This window comes from Talpa occidentalis, unplaced genomic scaffold (genome assembly GCF_014898055.3).
Source record: "Talpa occidentalis isolate TD23 unplaced genomic scaffold, MPIMG_talOcc4v2.1 talOcc4.8, whole genome shotgun sequence".
Taxonomy (NCBI): Eukaryota; Metazoa; Chordata; class Mammalia; order Eulipotyphla; family Talpidae; genus Talpa; species Talpa occidentalis.
In genome coordinates this window covers 87,769,152-87,788,182 of record NW_023605194.1, presented here as the reverse complement: position 1 = coordinate 87,788,182, position 19,031 = coordinate 87,769,152, and the positions used below count along the sequence as shown (strand labels likewise).

Here is a 19,031-nt window from a genome sequence, read left to right as displayed (position 1 = left end):
GCCCTAACTTTGAATTTAGGAGAGTCTGACTGCCTGCCCACAATCTGAGCAAGAATGGCTTGTTCCTTCTCAGCGGGGGGTGATTCTGCGCTAAGGTGTGAGGTCACTTTTCTGAAAGAGCAGTGCCAACCTATATGAAATAAGGATGGGACAGTTAAATGTGACGTTGGGAAGAGTTGAAGGGTTCTAGAGAAGATGACCGATCTATAGGAGCACGATATGTACCGACGTTATTTGGAGAATTTAATCTGGGAAAGAAGAAGCACTGTCTTTTTTTTTTTTTTTTTTCCCCCCATAGCATCAGAGAACAGGACTAGGACCGGGAGTGAAAATGCAAGAATTTTAGTAAATGCAAGAATTTTGTTCATAACTAAGACTGCTCAAGCTCCCATGGGAATCTGTTTCCCATACCCGAAAGTGAAGCAGAAGCAGAAATATTGTAGAGGCTAACTAAAGGGTTTGGTGACAGTGTGCATGGGAATTCCTGAAAATGTTATAAATACTTTGTGTCTTCATCAACATTATGCATAGGTAGGGGACTGCAAGCAAAGTTGCTTTTGTTTATTTTTTTTAAAAGATTTTATTTATTTATTTATGCAAGCACTGGGTATAGTCAGAAGCGCGGGAGGGTGAGAGAATTCACCAGAGCCAAGTGGGGAACAGAATAGGCAGACAGACGAAGTACACAGCTGAGGGGAGCAGCGAGCGCGGCAGGAGAGGTCTGCACGCCATGTGGGACCCTTACCATTGACTGGGGATTGAACCTGCGCTACAGAGGCTGTGAGCAGCTTCGCAAGCCAGAGCTCAACTGCTGCGCCACCAGGGGAGGCCCCAAAGTTGCTTTTACTATTCCTTGTGACATTAGTCTCTGTCCCCACTCACTCAGTGCTCGGACCCCAAAGGCAAGGCTGACCTGAGGATGTGGTTCAGGAGAACATCACAAAATAACAGCCATGAGTTCTCTATCTGCTTCTATGTAGAGCCTGGTTCTGGTGACATTTATTTCCTTGCTTTGAGTCATAATTTGACTCAAACCAATCCAAAGCTGATTTAATATGATTAGAAATTCATGCTTTCACAAAAACGGAGAATGCATTTCTGACTTACTTTAACGTTCCCGGACAATCTGGTTAATAGTAGATAAAATAAAGTTGAAAACAGCTCTGTATGTTCTACTTACCTCTTCTCTGTCACCTGGTACAATTGGTAGAAAATATGTCAGTGACAAAAGTAAAAAGAATGTAACTAATCTATATCACATCCAATAACATAATGTACTTTGGTCATCTGTTCCCCACTCTGTCTCTGGTGAATCCTTTCACCCCTCCACACCTCTGACCTGTACCCCAGCTCTTGTATGCATGAATAAGTAAATCTAAAAAAAAAAATAAAAAATGGCATAACAAAAATGCAAACAGAGCAATCAGAAAACCTTCTGGTCTCTGAAAGAAAACATCTTAAGGAACAGAAAGATGTTCTTACAAATGCATTTTGCTAAAGAACAACTTAATATGATGATGAATTACATTTTTTAAAGTTATACATTGTTACTTCTTATTTCCACAAACTCTTTAATTATTCCCTTGAAGCCTTTATTAGATTCCCTGCAGTCAAAAAGAATAAATTCAGACAACAAAATCATTGGAAAGACATCATCATAGACTTTGTCACAACTAATAATTAGAGCAAGATAAAACAGGAATGTGCCAAAATTAAAGCCTAGAAACAAAAACAGCTCACATAATAATGTCAAAAAAAGTCATACAACGATAAATTCAAATATGTAGACTAGGGTCTCATCCTGGGCTCAGACTTGGCGCTATGTCCTTAAAGGCATAGCATCATTTTATTTGCCCACTTGGTTAACTGAGTCACTTACGTAAAGCAGTCCATTATTTTCTAGTGGAAAGAGGCCGTCAGAGGAAAGAATCCCTGGAGGATGAAACACCACATGAAGAGGGGCCACATGGAGTCAACAGTCACTATCTTGTTTCCATACATATAAGGTAGGCCTCCTTGAAAGGATTTTACATTTTATCTTGCAGATTAGTTACTGGGTGGTCCTTTTGGTGGTTGTGTCAGCCTTGGTGTTACTCATTTTCAAGATATGTCTATTCGAATTTTAATCTCAGTCCTGGTTCTTTCTCTTGAACTTGATTCTGGATTCTCCATTAAGTGTTCAAGGTTCCTAAAGAATTAACTGCTCTCTGATTGTGCTGGAAATTCAATCTCTCTCAACACTACATCATCTTTTGTACCACTTTTTAACCTTTCCTGCAGCAAGTAAACATGGGTAAGCTTTGTAGAGTCTTAGCTGGTACATATTTATCCTCCCTCTCAACACACATACACACACACACACACACACAGCTTAGGAATTCTAGGTCACAAAATTCCCACCATTTTTATTACCTTGACTTTTGATAATTTTCTCCTCATCTCAACAGGATGTCCACTTTACTTGGGCTTTACCCCTTAAATTATGGACTTGGCCCTTTGTGTTTGTTCTCAAGGATCACGGGTGTGTGCTGTTGTTTATCAATGCCTGAAAATAGATGCTCTGAGTAGTTTGTCTAGTTTGACACTATTTGGTGACGGGGAGGTGAGTCCAGTATCAGCTACTTTATCATGGTTCAAAGTAAAGTTCTGAGTTCCTAATATCCTTGTCCATTTACAGCTATAGAGATACTCATTTAACAGGCAAATTACATAGAAACTTGATAATGTCTCATAGATTCAACAACAATTGCATTATCTATGGAATCTAAATACTGATGGAGTAACCTCAATAGTTGTCTGAAAAATAAACTGGTCAAAATTTTCAAGGCAACTAGACTGAAATAATCATCTGTTTTACTCATAGCATTATGATTATGGGATCAACAATCAGTAGAAAACCAAAGTTTAGTGAAAAGATTCATAAAAAGTTCCACTACAATCCAAGCAACAACCTCTTAGGATACTTTCATATATTAGTTGATAGTCTTGAATTATTACAAAACATTAATGAACACAGGGGGCCTCCCTGGTGGTGCAAGGGGTTAAGTCTCAGCACTGTGAAGCTATTGGCAGCCACTGAAGTACAAGTTCGATTCCTGGCCAGGGAGCTAACTCACATGTCTCCTGTCTCGCCTGCTGCTCCCCTCAGCAGTGTCAGTCAGTCTGCCTGCTCTGCTCCCCATTCTGTCTCTGGTGAATCCCCTCACGCCCTGTACCTTTGGCCTACAACCCAGCTCTTGTATGCATTAATAAATAAATCTTAAAAAGATTAATGAACACATTCCACTCATGGATTAAAACATTCTTCTCAACTATCTTGAAAAACTGTGACATTATCTACAGAGTAAGATTAGATCCACTTTAAAATTCTATATTAAAGACATTTGTTAAATGTTACCAAACCTGACTTGACATGATGTGAGACTTTCTAGTCCTAAATGTACACCTTCTCCAAGGAGGAGGCATTGGTCCTAGACAATGATCCCGTTTCCTAAAACCCACTTTAGCTATACAAAAAGGAAAAAAATGTGTATATTTTCTGATGACCTTTAATTTAAAATCCACACCAAGAGAACAAACTTTTGCTATAAAAAAAAAAGAAAACAGTAAATGTTTTGACTTTGCAGCCTTACATTTTCTTTCACCACTATTCTATCCTGTTGTTGCTACACAAAAGCAGCCATAGATAATGTGTAAGTGAATGAGTATGTTGGTGTTCTAATAAAGCTTTATTTACAAAAACAGGTGACAGGCTAGATTTGGACTATGGGCCATAGTTTGCTGGTCACTGCTCTAGAGTACCAACCAATTAATGATGATCAAAACCAAGGTTTGGTTAGGATGCATACAAACACACATTCATACAATTTTAAAGATAGGTAATCATAGTAGTCATGATTTTTATGTCCAAAAAGATCTACTAAAAAATAATTGCTGATATCATCATTCAGTTCAGTCATTATGATATCACTGACTCTATATTGCTTCTCCTGGGTACTCTGCTGATCTGGGTAGATGTAATGCTGCTAAGAAATAATTTTGCTGTTCTGGTATAGAGAAATCTGATTATAATGGGATAAATGAAATTAGCCATCATAAAGATGATGTGTATTTCTTTCATTACTATTATTTAACTCAACACAATGAGTCTCAGCCTATATTCCCTATCACTGAGAAACATGTTCTTTTGTTAAGAATAAAGAAAACCCCCCTCCATGTCCATTCCAAATAATTCAGAATATATCCATGATTTAACTATTTACACAGAGAAAAAAATTACATTTTATAAAGATTCAAAATTTAAAAAGATTTAAAATAGGTGCACAGAAGAGGGAACAAATATGGTAATATGGAAGTAGAATAATAAAAGACCCATCTTGAAGGAAGGCAAATACAGATTTAGGAGTGTGAGACATCCATCAAGATAACTATTAGCTTTAATGACCAACATAACAAAGAAAAGAAAAAACCTGTAAAGCAAAGTGTCTTGGACTTACAAGGGATATTTTTCAGGTTGATGTTATAATCATTTCCTTTTAGCTGGTAAGAGAAATTACAGAATACAGAATATTCACAGCTACAGACACTTTGTTAACTGACCATATTGTAGCAAAAGTCTTGAGCAGTGTATCTTAACTGGAGAGAGGTACCACTTTTGCCAAGGATCATTTGAAAATGCATGGGGACTATTTTTATTCTGTCACCGTGGCTAAAGGTATTACTAAAATTTCATGGCGAAGGTCAGGGTTGTATACTGGTAGAAATGTTCCACCTACAATGACAAGAGAGCTCTAGTGAGAAACATTTGCCTAAACAAATAATGTACTCTGGTGCCTGACTTAACTGCTACTGAGTTTTCATGTGATTCAATCTCAAGGGCTCTCATACAGTTAAATTGGTTTATTACACATTTAAATGTTATTCTTGGTTTCTTTATATTTGTCAAGAATAGTAAATGTGATTCAGGGGATCATGAGAAATAATAAAAGCATGACTAATGGTAGAGGTCAATGACTACAATCTATACTTTCTATTAAAGACTTCAGATTCATCTGAAATGACAATGAAATTCTCAGATATCCCAACAAAAAAATTTCAACCACTGATTTTTTTAAAATTTTATTTATTTATTTAAAAGAGTTATTTATTTATTTATTTATACATGCACTGGGTACAGTCAGAAGCGCAGGAGGGTGAGAGAATTCACCAGAGCTAGAGCGGGGAGCAGAGCAGGCAGAAGGACCGAAGTACACTGCTGAGGGGAGCAGCGGGCGGCAGGAGAGGTCTGCGCGCCATGTGGGACCCTCCTCCGGTAGCCAGGAAGCAGCTGGGGATTGAACCGGCGCTGCAGAGGCTGCGGGCAGCTTCGCAACCTAGCTCTCAACCGCTGCGCCACTGGGGAGGGACTCAACCACTGATTTCAAGCAATCATAGTATTCAGAGATTTGAGGTGATATAATCATCTCCTTATCATTTCATGGAAGATCAAGAGAGCTTGGTCAAAATTTTCTAAATCCTAAAACTCAACTTTACTTTTCTTATGTGTATAATCTGGTGTTAATTTTAATTCCTCTTTCTAGAGGTATGCTGTCTTTAAATGCTCTAGTCTGAATTGAGATGTACTGTACCAGATTTCAAAGATTTCATATGAAGTTAAAAATATAAAATGCCTTTAATAATTTTTACATTGATTACAAGTTGAAATGAAGATTTTTGGATATTGGTTAAATAAAATGTGCTATTAAAATTAATTTTTATAAGTTTTGCTTTGCCTTTTCAATATGACTTCTAGAAATTTCATATTACACAGGTACTGGCTTTATATTACAGTTGGACAGTATTGTTCTAAAGAGTCAGTGAGAAGGGCCTCCCTGGTGGCGCAGCGGTTGAGCGCTGGGCTGCAAAGCTGCCAACAGCCTCTGAAGTGCCAGTTCGAGCCCTGGCCACCAGCGAGGGTCCCAGGTGGTGCAGCAGACCTCTCCTGCCGCTCCCGCTGCTCCCCTCAGCAGTGTGCTTCGTCAGTCTGCCTGTTCTGTTCCTGCTCTGGCACTCTGGTGAATTCTCTCACCCTCCCGCGCTTCTGACTGTACCCAGTGCTTGTATAAATAAATAAATAAATAAATAAATAAATAAATCTTTAAGAAAAAAGAGTCAGTGAGAAATATCAAATTGTGTTTAGATTATCTGTTTAATCACTATGGTTTTTATGTCATTCCTTGGTCCTTTTATGTATTCCATACCATTCCAGGTCCCACATAGATTTAAATGGGAATGAGCTTTCTGAGCTATAGAGCATCACTGCACTTTTTGTATGTGCTTACTCAGTATCTGTACTGGAGTACCTTCTTCATAAAGGCATTTATGTTCCTATTCCTAATTTCATACTGTATGTCAATGAAGATATTGAAGGTTCAGGATGTTTGCTTTGTCTATTTGCGGTCTGCTGTGTAATTGTATGTTATCCTTGAGACCGTATTTTCTTCCTCTCAGTTCTTATTGTCTCCTCCAGGAGGTGTTTTTGAGCTGCCAAGCACTGCTCAGGTGGATGTTACCCTCACGTTGTCTTTTAATAAGACTGAAACAGTTTCCAGGGTAGGTACTATCTATAAATGCTTCCTTTGTGACAAACTTAATTGATTTGAGTGTGTTTGAGACTGCTGTCTCACCATCAACCATCCCTTTTGGCTAGAGGCCTGACATTTTGCTATTATTTAGATATCTCATTTGCTTCTTAGAGACACACTGTGAAGTTTTAGCATTTGCCCTATTTTTATAGATGAGGAATTCGGGACTGAGAGAAATGAATGACTGGCGTAGATTCATGCCATTAGACTCTGCTACCACCGTTAATGTTTTGGACTAGATTCAGTCATTCATATCTGAAAACTGGAAATGTATGAAACCAAACAGTTTACCCTGTAGATGATGAGTTCTACTGACCCCGCCCTGGAATTTGTTCTGTATGTGTTCCTAAGTCCCAGATGTTTGACTTATGTGAAAATAATGCCAAGGTAAATGAGACGGAACCGGAAGCAGGAACTTACATGCGAGCCTATTTTATTGGCAATTTCAGATGTTTGCAGTTCTTTCTTTGTACAGTGGAAATTGCTATAATATTTGTTAGGACTAAACAAATAGTCCATGCTGATAGAAGACTGCACCCCGAGTATGACTCACTCCCAATAGAACATAGTTTTGGACATGACTTGAACATGGCTCTTTATTTATTTATTTATTTTAAGATTTATTTATGCATATAAGAACTGGGGTACAGGCCAGAGGTGTGGGGAGGTTGAGAGGATTCACCAGAGAGAGCTTGGGGAACAGAACAGGCAGACTAACTGAAATACACTGCTGAGGGGAGCAGTGGGAAAGACAGGAGAGGTTTGCTGCGCCATGTGGGTAGCTCCCTGGCTGATGGGGATCAAACTCGTGCTGCAGAGGCTATGGATAGCTTCACAGTGCTGTGCCTAACCCCTTGTGCTACCAGGAAGACCCTGACATGGCTTTTTAATTGCAATATTAAGTCTTCCAGTCCATGAATATGACATTTCCTTCCATTTATTTAGTGCCTTTAATTTTAATCAGCAATCATTTATACCCTTAAGTGTTCAGTTCTTTCACATCTTTTGTCAGATTAATCCCAAAATATTTCATTTTTGCTGCTATTGTAAGTAGTATTGTTCTTTTAATTTCACATTCTGATTGTTCATTACCAGTGTATAGCAGCATAGTTAAGTTAGGCATATGATCTTGTACCCTGAAATCTTACTAAACTCAATAATTCTAGTATTTCTTTTGTAGATTTCTCAGGATATCCTACATGTTATCTGCAAACTTTACTTCTCCCTTTCCAATTTGTAGACCTTTCCTATTTTTCTTGCTTTTTTCCTTTTTAATTTTAATTTTCTTTTTCAATTTTTTATTTGGTTTCTAAATTTTTAATTTTTGCTTTTTTCCCTACTGATTAGATCCTCTTTTATAATGTTGATTATGCTCATGATGAGAACATTGGCAGAGACCCCAGTGAGCACTGGAGGGTCACAAGTGCAGAGTGTTCCAACTGGAACAGTGTAGCCAGTCTTCACCAGGCTGACCTGTGAGCTTGTGATCTTTGTATTTGTGTGTGTGAGTTATTGCACATACAGATGTTATATTGAGACTTAAAAGAGTTTTGTTCTTCTGGTGAAGAAACAAAGTACAAAAATTAATTGTTGTTTGATGGAGGCTTTACAGAGATGTGCTTAAAAAGAAAGAGTACTACCTGGCTTCCTTACTTACCTGATATGTGAAAGTCTCAATGTTCTCATCTTTAGAATATAGACAGTAATAGGACCTACTATTGTGAAGATGAAAGGAATTGATGCAAAGACCGTGAAATAACACGCAGGGACTGTTCACTGATGTTAGTTAGCTTTTTGGTACGCTGACATTTATTCTTTATGGTTTCTGCCCGCTGGTTTCCACTAAATTGTGTCTTTAGTGGAAGATTCAAAGGACCACATAGCTCTTCTGTAGATATACCTCTTACTCATACCTTAGTGCTCTGGCCAGGGTCTGGCAACACAACAGCATAAAATGTAACCACAACAAATTTGTGTTGGATTAAAATACTACTCATGGATAAAGACCTAAAGACCCAAGATTTTCAAGAGGCTCTAAATAGAAAAACAACAAAAAATAAAACTAAAAGACCAAGAGAGTGACCTCTTGTCACATTACCCACCCACCATTCCACTTACACCCCCCAACCCCACTTTTCCTAATCAAAAGGGAGCACTATGGGACCCTAAGGGATGTCCTGGGATTTTGAAGGGGGGGATCCCCACAGAGATGAACAGTGGCAAATTCTGGGTAGGATCCATAGTTCAGCAGAGGAGGTACCAAACCAAGGATGGGAGGTTGGGATTGGGGGGTCGCTGGTTTGCTTCGACCCTGAAATCCGAAGCCGGGAGAAGACACCAGAATGGGCCAGTTGTTGGGATAGAGCCGCGTTGGGGTATCTGAGAGGGGTGCGTGGCGCCATGAGGGGGGTCGCGAGCTGGGCGGGGCAGAGGCCCTCCGAGTCCCCGTTGCCACGGCAGCGGCGGGGGGCGGGGCCTGGGAGAAGCGGGTGCTCGGGTGCTCCGCTCCCAGCTCCTCCCGGGCTGGCGCTGACGTGTCGCTGGGGCGCTCTCCCCGCGGGCGGGCGGCGCCCCCAGTGCTCCGCCCCGGCCCCGCCCGCCGCCGCCTCCGCGTCACCGGCTCCGGAGGTGACCACAACATGGCTGCGGCGCCGGGGCTGCTCCTCTGGCTGCTCCTGCTCGGGCCGCCCGGGCGGGCGCGGGGCCAGCAGGATCCGGGCCCCGGCCGGCGCTTCTCGGAGCACAAACTCTGCGCGGACCCTGAATGCAGCAGTGAGTGAGCGGGCGCGGCGCGGGGGCGGGAGCTCGGCTGCCCGGCATGCGGGCCGGGGATCGGGCCGGGGAGCGCGGGGCGGGCGGAGCACGGGTTTGCGCGAGCCCTTCGGCCCCCTTCTGTCCCGGCGGCTCCGGCCGGGGCGCGGCGGACTGCGCCTCCCACTTGTTGCCAGCCGTTTATTTCTCCCGGGCTGACCGATGGGGGCCAGAGGGTGCTCCCCGCTGTCCCCCGGGGGCGGCTCCCGGCGGTGGCTCCCGGGTGCCAGGGAGGATGGGGTGCGCCCTTGGCGCGCCGGGTTCCCCGCGCTGCCTCGGGCGCCTTCCAGCCCCCGCCTCGGGACCTCGGCGGGTGCAGCCCTCAGGCAGATGCGCTAAGGACTGCGCGGGCAGATTCCGGTGGCGCTGGGGAAAGGCTCCCTGGCGCTGCCCCATCACTCTTCTGCTCCACTCGTGTTTGGGGCTCTACCGCCTTAGGACAGGGTTTGGAGTTTAGGTTTGGGGCGAGCCCGGAAGCTCGGGGACGCATTGTATTGCGAGGTCTCGGTCCTGGCTTGCTCTCATCCTGTCATTTCTACAAGGGCTCCTTGCAAACTGCAGGCTGGGAGGACACCGGAGAGGCCAAAAAATTTCGCTCTTCGAAGAGGCCGAGGATCTGCATGGGCCACCTGGGACATGCAGCCTGTTCAGTGCGCAGGAAGCAGAATTGTTCTCCCCATCTCAGATTGGGATTGGGGGGTGGGTTGTGGGCGGTGAAAGAGGACAGACATTTCCCGACTCAGATGCAGAGATTATTAAAGCAATGATATATATGCCACGGGTTTTATAAGCTAAACCAGTTTTAGCCTTAGTCACTTGTTTTGTTGGTATTGCTTCCTATCTGCCTGCCCGACCAGGGTCATTCCTATGGCCTCCTGGCGGGTCTCAGATATCCACGTAGTCAACGGAGAACTGCTTCAGAAACGGTTGTTCATAGATTCTGATCAATACCTATAGAAACATGTTCAATCTGAAAAGATCTACAGACCTACAGATTAGTGAACCATCTTCAAATTAATGCTATTAAATCATCAATTTCATAATTTGAGGCGTTCGTATCACTGCAGTGCTGTAAAAAAAGAGAAAGAGGGGGTGATTTGGAATTTTTGTTCAGCGATTCCGAGAGTAAGTCTAGGGCTGATGTAAACAGACGCTGCAAAAGTGGAGCAGCTTCCACGATTTTTTCCCCCTTTCTTCTTCTAGCAGATGCAGGTTATTAGCAAGCAGGCTTGGGTATGCAAAATGTTTGCTTCCATGGCCTTTGAGCACTATCCAACCTGGGTGTGATGTGATGAGGGAATGGCATCCCTGAGCTTCCCCAGCAGGAGAGGTGGCTTTGGAAGGGCCCTGAGTTGTGAGAAGTGGCATGTGTCCAAACAGATGTTACCAAACACACAGGCTGCCAGAGCAGCGTCCAGGGTTGTGTTGTGTGGTGTAAGTGTTTAGAAAGAGGTGTGTGCCCTTGTGTGCTTTCCAGACAGGTGTTGTATATAATGTATTGTGTTGTCATCTGATGTGTTGTTATAAATCATCAAGGATCTCTTCTGAGGGAGGCAAGAAAAGCAGTGCCATTTCCAAACCTGAGGGACTCTCCAATCTTAAATTATCAGTCACCTTCCACTTGACCTTTCACCCAGCTGTCTGAATCAACATATGGACATATATTAAAATTGCCAAATTTTAGCTTCAAACGTCAAATAACCTTCAGATCTATGTTTGTTCCTCAGACAAGTATTTGAAGAGATGTGTCATTGTACTTATTGCCAATCAACTCTTAGAAATGTGTTATTTCCATGTCACCCTTCTTTTTATTTGCTACTTACTTGCATTTATTGTCTGTTTCATCATACATCAGAAACTGCGTTTTTGGCCAGCAAAAAGAAACATAGTCCTATCAGTTCCTAGATTGAGTGTGACTTAAATCCTGCATTTTTAGGCTGAGTGTAACTACTGAACAATCCTCATAGTTTCGCTTATCTCTGCTACACATGATGTCCACTTTTATTTTATACACAGAAATACATAAATAGGGTATTTTCTCTTTGTTTTAAAAGCTTATTAAGGGGCCTCCCCAGTGGCGCAGCGGTTGAGCGCTGGGTTGAGAAGCTGCCCGCAGCCTCTGCAGCGCCGGTTCGATCCCCAGCTGCTCCCCGACCACCGGAGGAGGGCACGGAGGAGGGTCCCACATGGTGCGCAGACCTCTCCTGCCGCCCGCTGCTCCCCTCAGCAGTGTACTTCAGTCCTTTTGCCTGCTCTGCTCCCCGCTCTGGCTCTGGTGAATTCTCTCACCCTCCCGCGCTTCTGACTGTACCCAGTGCTTGTATAAATAAATAAATAAATCTTTAAAAAAAAAAAAAAAAAGCTTATTAATGTTGCTTATAGTCAACATTATTTTCAGAAGATTTCCTTGTAATAGGATTGGATACATACATGTTTTTACATATACATACATGTTATGTATACATAACATATTGTATACAATTGGCCTGATTGGCCAATTTTACATATACATACATATACAATTTTACATATACATACATGTTATATCCTTCCCGACTAATTCATCCAGATGCTGAAAAGAGAGTACCTTGGCCCACACTTGAAATTGACAGTGTTTACTGCTGTGTGTTAGCAGTTACAACCACTTAAAGAGAGGGCCTTTTAGTGGCTAGTTCAAGTTAATTGACCCCATGGGGATTCCTGGGTGCTTTTCTTATTTCCCTATTATCTCTCCTTGCTTAAGCCTGTCAGCATTTGTACTTGAATTTACTCATAAAAATGCAGCTCTTTATGTTATAAAACAGCAAAGATCTAGGACTAGAAAATTAGCGAAAGAACCAAGTTTCACTTGAGACCAGCTTTGTGTGGTGAAGGGTATGTTGCTTTTTGTTTATTATCCTTAGAGGAAAAGGAAAGTTTACCTCTTCCCTTTCTGCTTGAGGGATTGTGATGATTTGTAGCAATAAAGCTCCAAAGAGTGTGGGTGCTTTGCATACATGAATTGAATGTGATTAATTCCAGAGTGCTGTAGACACTTGATGGTTGTCTCCAGTATTTGTGTTTCCGGAATAATCGATACGGGCTGTGAAAGTTGAAACCTGATGTCTGGTTTGTTTTTTTTTTCTCTCTCTCTTTACACAGTGTTAATGTACCGGGGTGAGGCTTTAGAAGATTTTACAGGACCGGATTGTCGTTTTGTGAATTTTAAAAAAGGTGACCCTATTTATGTCTATTATAAACTGGAGGGAAGATGGCCTGAAGTTTGGGCTGGAAGTGTAAGTAAAAATTTTACATATTTTAATTTCCCAATTTTCCTTGGTTTGATTAGTATTATAGATGTAAATAACTGTTTTCATGTGGTCTTTGATACTATTCACAGATCTTTTCTTTAAGAAGTGGGTTCTGTGTCCACATAGGATTCAGGACCTGCATTGAATAGGGACTCAGCACAGGCCATTGAAAAAGGCCCAACTGCCTTTTGCTCCCCAGAGTCATCTTCCACGCATTATCAGCCAGTAGTGCTCCATACATAGTAAAAGATGAAATGGTGAAAACTGGAAAGTTCTTTTCTTTTTATGTTAATGTCCTTTAATTTGCAAGCAACAGAAATTAGCTTTACTTAAGAAAAAAAATGGAGTGGTGGAGCAAATTCATTGTAATGGTTCAGGAGTATTCCACAAACTTAAAAACAAGCTTTTCCACAGACTTATAAACAAGTTTATCCAAGACTCAATGTGGACAAGAAGTAAGCCATCTCCACAATTTAACAACTAGAGTTGGTTTTGAATGACGGGTCTCTTGGATTCAGCCAGTAAGAAGACTCAACTCCAACATCCTCCAATCTCTGCATTTATGTGTCCCAGGTTTGAAGTTTCCAGAAGGAAGAACCTGATTGGCCAACTTGTGTCCATTTTCTTCCTCTGGATCAATTAGTGTGCTCTAATATCAGACATGGCAAATCAGGGGTGCCACCTCCTATATATTAGAAGTCTTTCCCAGATGTTAATAAGGAACTTGTGGAAAATTTGGCCCTGTTACCTTCCGGACCTCAGCTCCTACAGTGCTGTAGACACTCTGACCTCCCTTTTCTTCAAAAAGGCCAGCCAGTGTGCCTCAGGAACATTCTACTTGCTCTTCCTTTCCAAGGCCAATTCTTGTGTTAAATAACTACATAAATCATTTTCCTTTTTTCCCCCCTCTTTTTTAATTGAGCTAATGTTGGTTTACATTGTTGTTTGCTTGTTGCGAGTGTAGAATCCCCACCTCTAGGTGTTATAACCATAGTTCACCCACCAGCAAAGTACCCATAGTCCACCTCCATAGTCCACTGTGTTCCATCCCTTTCTGGGGTCCCTCCCTCTTTGTCCTGGCTCCTCTCCCCTCTCAGCATTCCTTAGTTCTGTAGTTAACTTTCAAGTATTAGTTTTTAAGTTTGTCTTTATCTAACCCTTTGTTTGAAAACAGAACATCCTTTAGTTTATTGCAACAAAATGGAGAAGTTCATGGGCTAATGCTTAATCTCTTTTCACTGTGTGCAAGGTAGTATTTCAGGCATTCATATTTAATGTTGGTTTTATGTGTAGTTCTTTTTTCCTAATTATTAGTATTTGTGAAAAACTGGCAGTGTGGGGAACAATCACCTAATCTTGTATCTGTTATTAATCTTAGAAAAGCAAAGTGTCCTTTTCACTTGTGTGTGTGTTTGTTCTGTTTGCAATGTCTGGGTCACCCTTTACCTGCTTCTCAGACACTTACTCTTGGAGGTCCCCCAGCAGTTTGGCTCCCAGCCAGTTTTATGGGTAGAAATCCATGAATGGATCTGGCTTTGATGTTTGCAACACGGAGACTCATTAGCGGTGGCCTGATTGAGCGGCTTATGAGTTATTGTCCCTTCCTAAAAAGTGTGATGTGTGAACTGTTTATTGACTTGAAATAGTGAGAGTCCCTGGTGTTCTGAGGGTTGTCCAAACTGAGAGAAGTACCCAGCCCCAAGTGGGAAAATGATCACTCTCAATAAAACAGCAAACAACAGAAAATAAGGCTCGAGAAACCTGCTTCCAGAAAGACAGACAGGAATCCAGAAAGGCCACCACCCCTGTGGCGAGCCACTCTATACTTGGAAGTATCAATTCTGTTTCTTTCATTGTCCCTATCAATGAGATTTTCTTGATAATATTTACTCTTGGGAATTTTTTGCCCTGTACCTGCTTTTTTTTTTTTAAAAAAAAAAAAAGATTTATTTATTTATGCATGCAAGAACTGGGGCACAGGCAAGAGGTGTGGGGGGTGAGGAGATTCACCAGAGACAGAGCGGGGAACAGAACAGGCAGACTGACTGAAATACACTGCTGAGGGGAGCAGTGGGCAAGCCAGGAGAGGTCTGCTGTGCCATGTGGGTAGCTCCCTGGCCAGCCAGGGATTGAATTTATGCCTCAGTGGCTGCGGACAGCTTTGCAGGTTGCATCTTAACCCTTTGCGCCACCAGGGAGGCCCTGTACCTGCTTTGTTATAGAGTGGTGGAGTTTGTGCATTGAAGTTAAGTGAACTCCACTGGAGTTTTCCTACCTCTATACTTTTTCTCTTGACTGCATTCACCTCTAGAAAGCCTGTCTCTCTCCCGGGGTCCCACGTCCCAGTGTCCCAGTCTGCCTGCCCAGGGCCACACTATCCATAGCACCAGCTACAGGGACCTTGGCTGTCTCTTTCATTGTTAGGTGGTGCTTTGTTTGCACTGCCCTGTCCTCCCTCCCTTTATAGCTTTGTGGCGGTACAGGTGGTGAGCGTGCTGTCTCGGCTGCTGGAAGGCACAGTCTTACTTGCTGGAAGACTTACTTGCTGGAGGGGCCCTGTCTTACCCATCCTTCAGGGAGAATATTTCCTTTCATAGTCTCCCTTCTTGACATTTGTCCTGATCATTGCTTATGTAAATTTTGTTCTTTTGAAACAATATTCTGCTTCTTTTTTCCTTTTTCAAATCAAATCAACAGTCTTTGGCAGGGATGATATATGGAACAAAATGAGACATGAAGATCATTTCTAGTCTTGAAAGCTCAGATCCTGCAACATTTTAATAAGAAATAGGGCCTTCCCTCCCCCAGTGTAAAAGTGGAGTCCTATTGCCTGTCATCTCATTCACAGAGATTACATAAAGAGAAATGGTTTTCCTTTCTCCACATATATATGATTTCCTTCCCTTTTTTCCCCAAATTTTTCTCTTAATAAAATTTTCCTGGGATGGAAGTGTATTTTCCCTCAGGTTCCCCTCTCATTTTGTGAGGCTTGTACTTTAGTAGATGAAAAACTCTCACTTTCTTAAAAATGAATCATTTCTCCCTAGTTTTCATCCTGCAGTCTTTTTTGGTTTCTCAGAGTTTTCTGACTTGAACTGCCCATGTGGCAGTTTTTAATTGCCCTGTTTTATCTAATCTCAAGGCAGTGTTCCACCACTACTACAGGCTTTCAGAGAGTTGCCAGATATAATAAGAACACTCATAATGAGGATATTTTAGGAGTTAGTGATAAGATAGCCTTTTTATTCTTTCCGTGCACTTGATCTGCGTGTCAGGCGCCTTCTTTAGTGATTGGGAAGAGATCTCCCTTTGAGACTGTACTAATAAAAGAGTGTATGTGTCTCAAGAGGACACATTGCATATCCCTTAGCTGTTAGTGGTGTAGACAAATGGGATTATTTACTATAGAGATTATTTGCTTGATGTGTGTGTAGAGGAGTATGAATTTTATTTTCTCTCCAAATACTTGAAAATCTAGTTTTTGAAAAAGCTGCTATAACTCATAATAGCAACCAGTATTGGCTTTTTGATGTTGGGGTCACACATTTCAGAAATTTTGCATTCTTTTAGCTTTTAAATTTTTATGGCTGGGCCTCCCCGGTGGCGCAGCGGTTGAGCGCTGGGTTGCGAAGCTGCCCGCGGCCTCTGCGGCGCCGGTTTGATCCCCGGCTGCTCCCCAGCCACCGGAGGAGGGTCCCACATGGCACGCAGACCTCTCCTGCCGCCCGCTGCTCCCCTCAGCAGTGTACTTCGGTCCTTCTGCCTGCTCTGCTCCCCGCTCTGGCTCTGGTGAATTCTCTCACCCTCCCGCGCTTCTGACTGTACCCAGTGCATGTATAAACAAAACAAACAAACAAACAAACAAATAAATAAAACATGCCTCTATTAAAAAAAAAATTGTATTAAAAAAATAATAAACAAATTTTTATGGCTGCTGTTGATTGATTTCATAGAGATATACAAATCTTGGTTTATGAGCAGTGCTGTGAAATGTGCAGGTCAGTTTTTGCTGGAAGTTATTTGGAATTGGATTTCTAACCAGCTTTGATTTGCGTAATTTCTAATCCTATAGTATAAAATAAATTTGTCTTTTATGGAGCTTTTATCTGCTTCACAAATCTAACTTTAGGTTCCCTATGCTTGAATTAGACTGAATGTTGAAAGAAAACTTCTCTGGTTTTGAAAATGTTTACTTTGCATTATTTTGTACTTAATTTTTATGGCAATAATAATCTATAGAATCATGCTAGCAACTGTTTCTCCTTGTGGTTATAACTTCCTATATCTGTGTATTTTTTCTCATGACTAAGCAGTCTCTAATTTTAGTTCTTGCATAGAGGTTTGATTGCTATTTTTCTCTTTTGCCCATTCTTTCATATAGGTGGGGCGTACTTTTGGATATTTTCCAAAGGATTTAATCCAAGTTGTCCACAAATATACTAAAGAAGAATTACAAGTTCCAGCAGATGTGAGTTGAGGGCTTTTTTTTTTTTTTTTTCATTCTCAACTATAAATTTGTTTACGGATTCATAAGTTACATTCTATGAACTAATTTTGAAAGGCTTTGAATGTGTTTTGGCCAGGAAAAAATAGAAGCAAGTTAACGTTTGTGTATCAGATTTTAAGTGAGACTCAGACTGCCTTTAAAAATTAAAAGGAAAGGAAAGCTTGAAAAGCATTTACAGAACTTTTTATCATAACCTAACACTTACCTCTCACTTTGAAGCTGGTGTTCTTATACTGGGCTATACCCTCTTATGCAGGCTTTTCTTTGCTACCTTATATGAGAAAAATTAAGACTTCAGTATCTTTGTTATTAATTATTAAATTTAGGAATGAATGATTCTTTTTATGAGCAAAAAAGGAAGGCATCCCGATTTGAAAACTACTCTTTGGATAGCAGTTAGACCTCTCAGGTCTAATTAAACAAGATACATTAATCAAACCATAAGTGATATGCTAGGCCAGAAATGCAGGTTTGCAAGAATTTTCATCCATAATCATGAGGATATTATGTTACAGATTTATAAAAGGGAATTTGAGATTTTCTGGTAAGGTTCAGTCTCAGATCTGCAAGATGGGAGTGCACATCCTATAAAGCTTTCCTCAGAGTGCACTGATGGAAACTGGCTTTGTGATGAAAAGGATTTTGTGTTCTAGCTAATTATTATCTGGAGTTTTAAAATTGATAGTCATTGATGGGCACCTTCATTCACAAATCTCTGAACAGCTCTGGGAGTTGCCTCGGAGTATGCAGGCATCTGGTCTGGGGCTATTCATAGATGAGGCTGGCAGAATAGAGAAAGTGGTGGGAACACTACTGTCCTTAAAATTTCATGTTAATCTTGAGGGTCACAAAATCAGCCCTGTTGCAGTTTGGTCTCATTCCTAATGAAGAGATAGATATGTGAAACATCCAGTTGTTGGTCCCACAGACCTTCAGGTTTGGATTCTGTCTTCTCATTGGAATTTCCCTGCATGCTTCTCTTTGTCACTTATAAATGCATGTGACAGAAAGACAAAATCATCCAGCCCTAATACATTGACCAAATCTCCTCAGAGTATTGCAAAAGTTTAGATTGGAGAAAATATCTCTGTTTTTTTTTAAACTTTTCTCTATCATCCCTTTTATGTCAATTTGTTTATTAGTGGAGGAAAGGAAGAACATAGTTTTACATATATACCTGCAAGCAGATCTTAGTGACAGCTAGATTCCTGATTTACAATGGAATATATCCCTCACTGAATCTTGTTTTCACGTTGTACTTGTGATAACTAAATGGAGCCTCCCCCTGGACACCATTCTTTGTCCCTTTACATTACTTTCCCTACCACACACACCTGTATCTCAGTAAGATACTTCATAAGCTGATTTATCTTTCTCAACCCAAGGAAATTAAAAGTCAAAAGTCTGTGCTGACCTTGAGCCTTACAGCAGGGTGACTCTGCTGGGTCTAGATGGGTAAGCTGAGAAGTGCAGCTTAAACAGAACCATGACAGAGAGACTGGCTGGTCTTCCAGGTACTCATGGAAAAGTTATTATGAGGTGAATTCCTAGAAAATCAGGCACAGATGTTGCAAGTTGTGGGGGCCTTTCCTCTACTTGTATTCAGAACAAATTGAGAGACACAGGAGCCAGAGAGAAGGAGAGCATAATGTCACCATTATTTATTGATAAAGCTTTTTGGCAAATATGGGCTAAGTGTGTAGAAAGAATGGGCTTTCTCACACAACAGTCTATAAGAAGGCGGGCTCTCCCAGCCATGGATAGAGTTCACTAACTGGGAGCATTCCCACAGTGGACCGT

General features: G+C 41.5%; 1 protein-coding gene across 5 annotated transcripts in view; it reads left to right on the top strand.

The window, feature by feature from the left end:
- Positions 1-6,566: 6,566 nt before the first annotated feature.
- The window catches only part of MIA3 (MIA SH3 domain ER export factor 3), a 49,454-nt gene continuing 36,989 nt past the window's right edge, over positions 6,567-19,031 (top strand). For 4 of the 5 annotated variants that reach the window (XR_008550002.1, XM_037496370.2, XM_037496369.2 and 1 more), the window contains exons 1-3: positions 9,263-9,395; positions 12,576-12,709; positions 17,106-17,192. Coding sequence is in view for 4 of the 5 variants with exons in the window: in XM_037496370.2 (XP_037352267.1) it covers positions 9,263-9,395; positions 12,576-12,709; positions 17,106-17,192 (354 nt within the window). In the remaining variant the exon portion in view is untranslated. Of the gene's footprint in view, positions 6,592-9,262; positions 9,396-12,575; positions 12,710-17,105; positions 17,193-19,031 lie in introns of those variants that run through there. The other variant, XM_054690412.1, reaches the window with a different exon arrangement.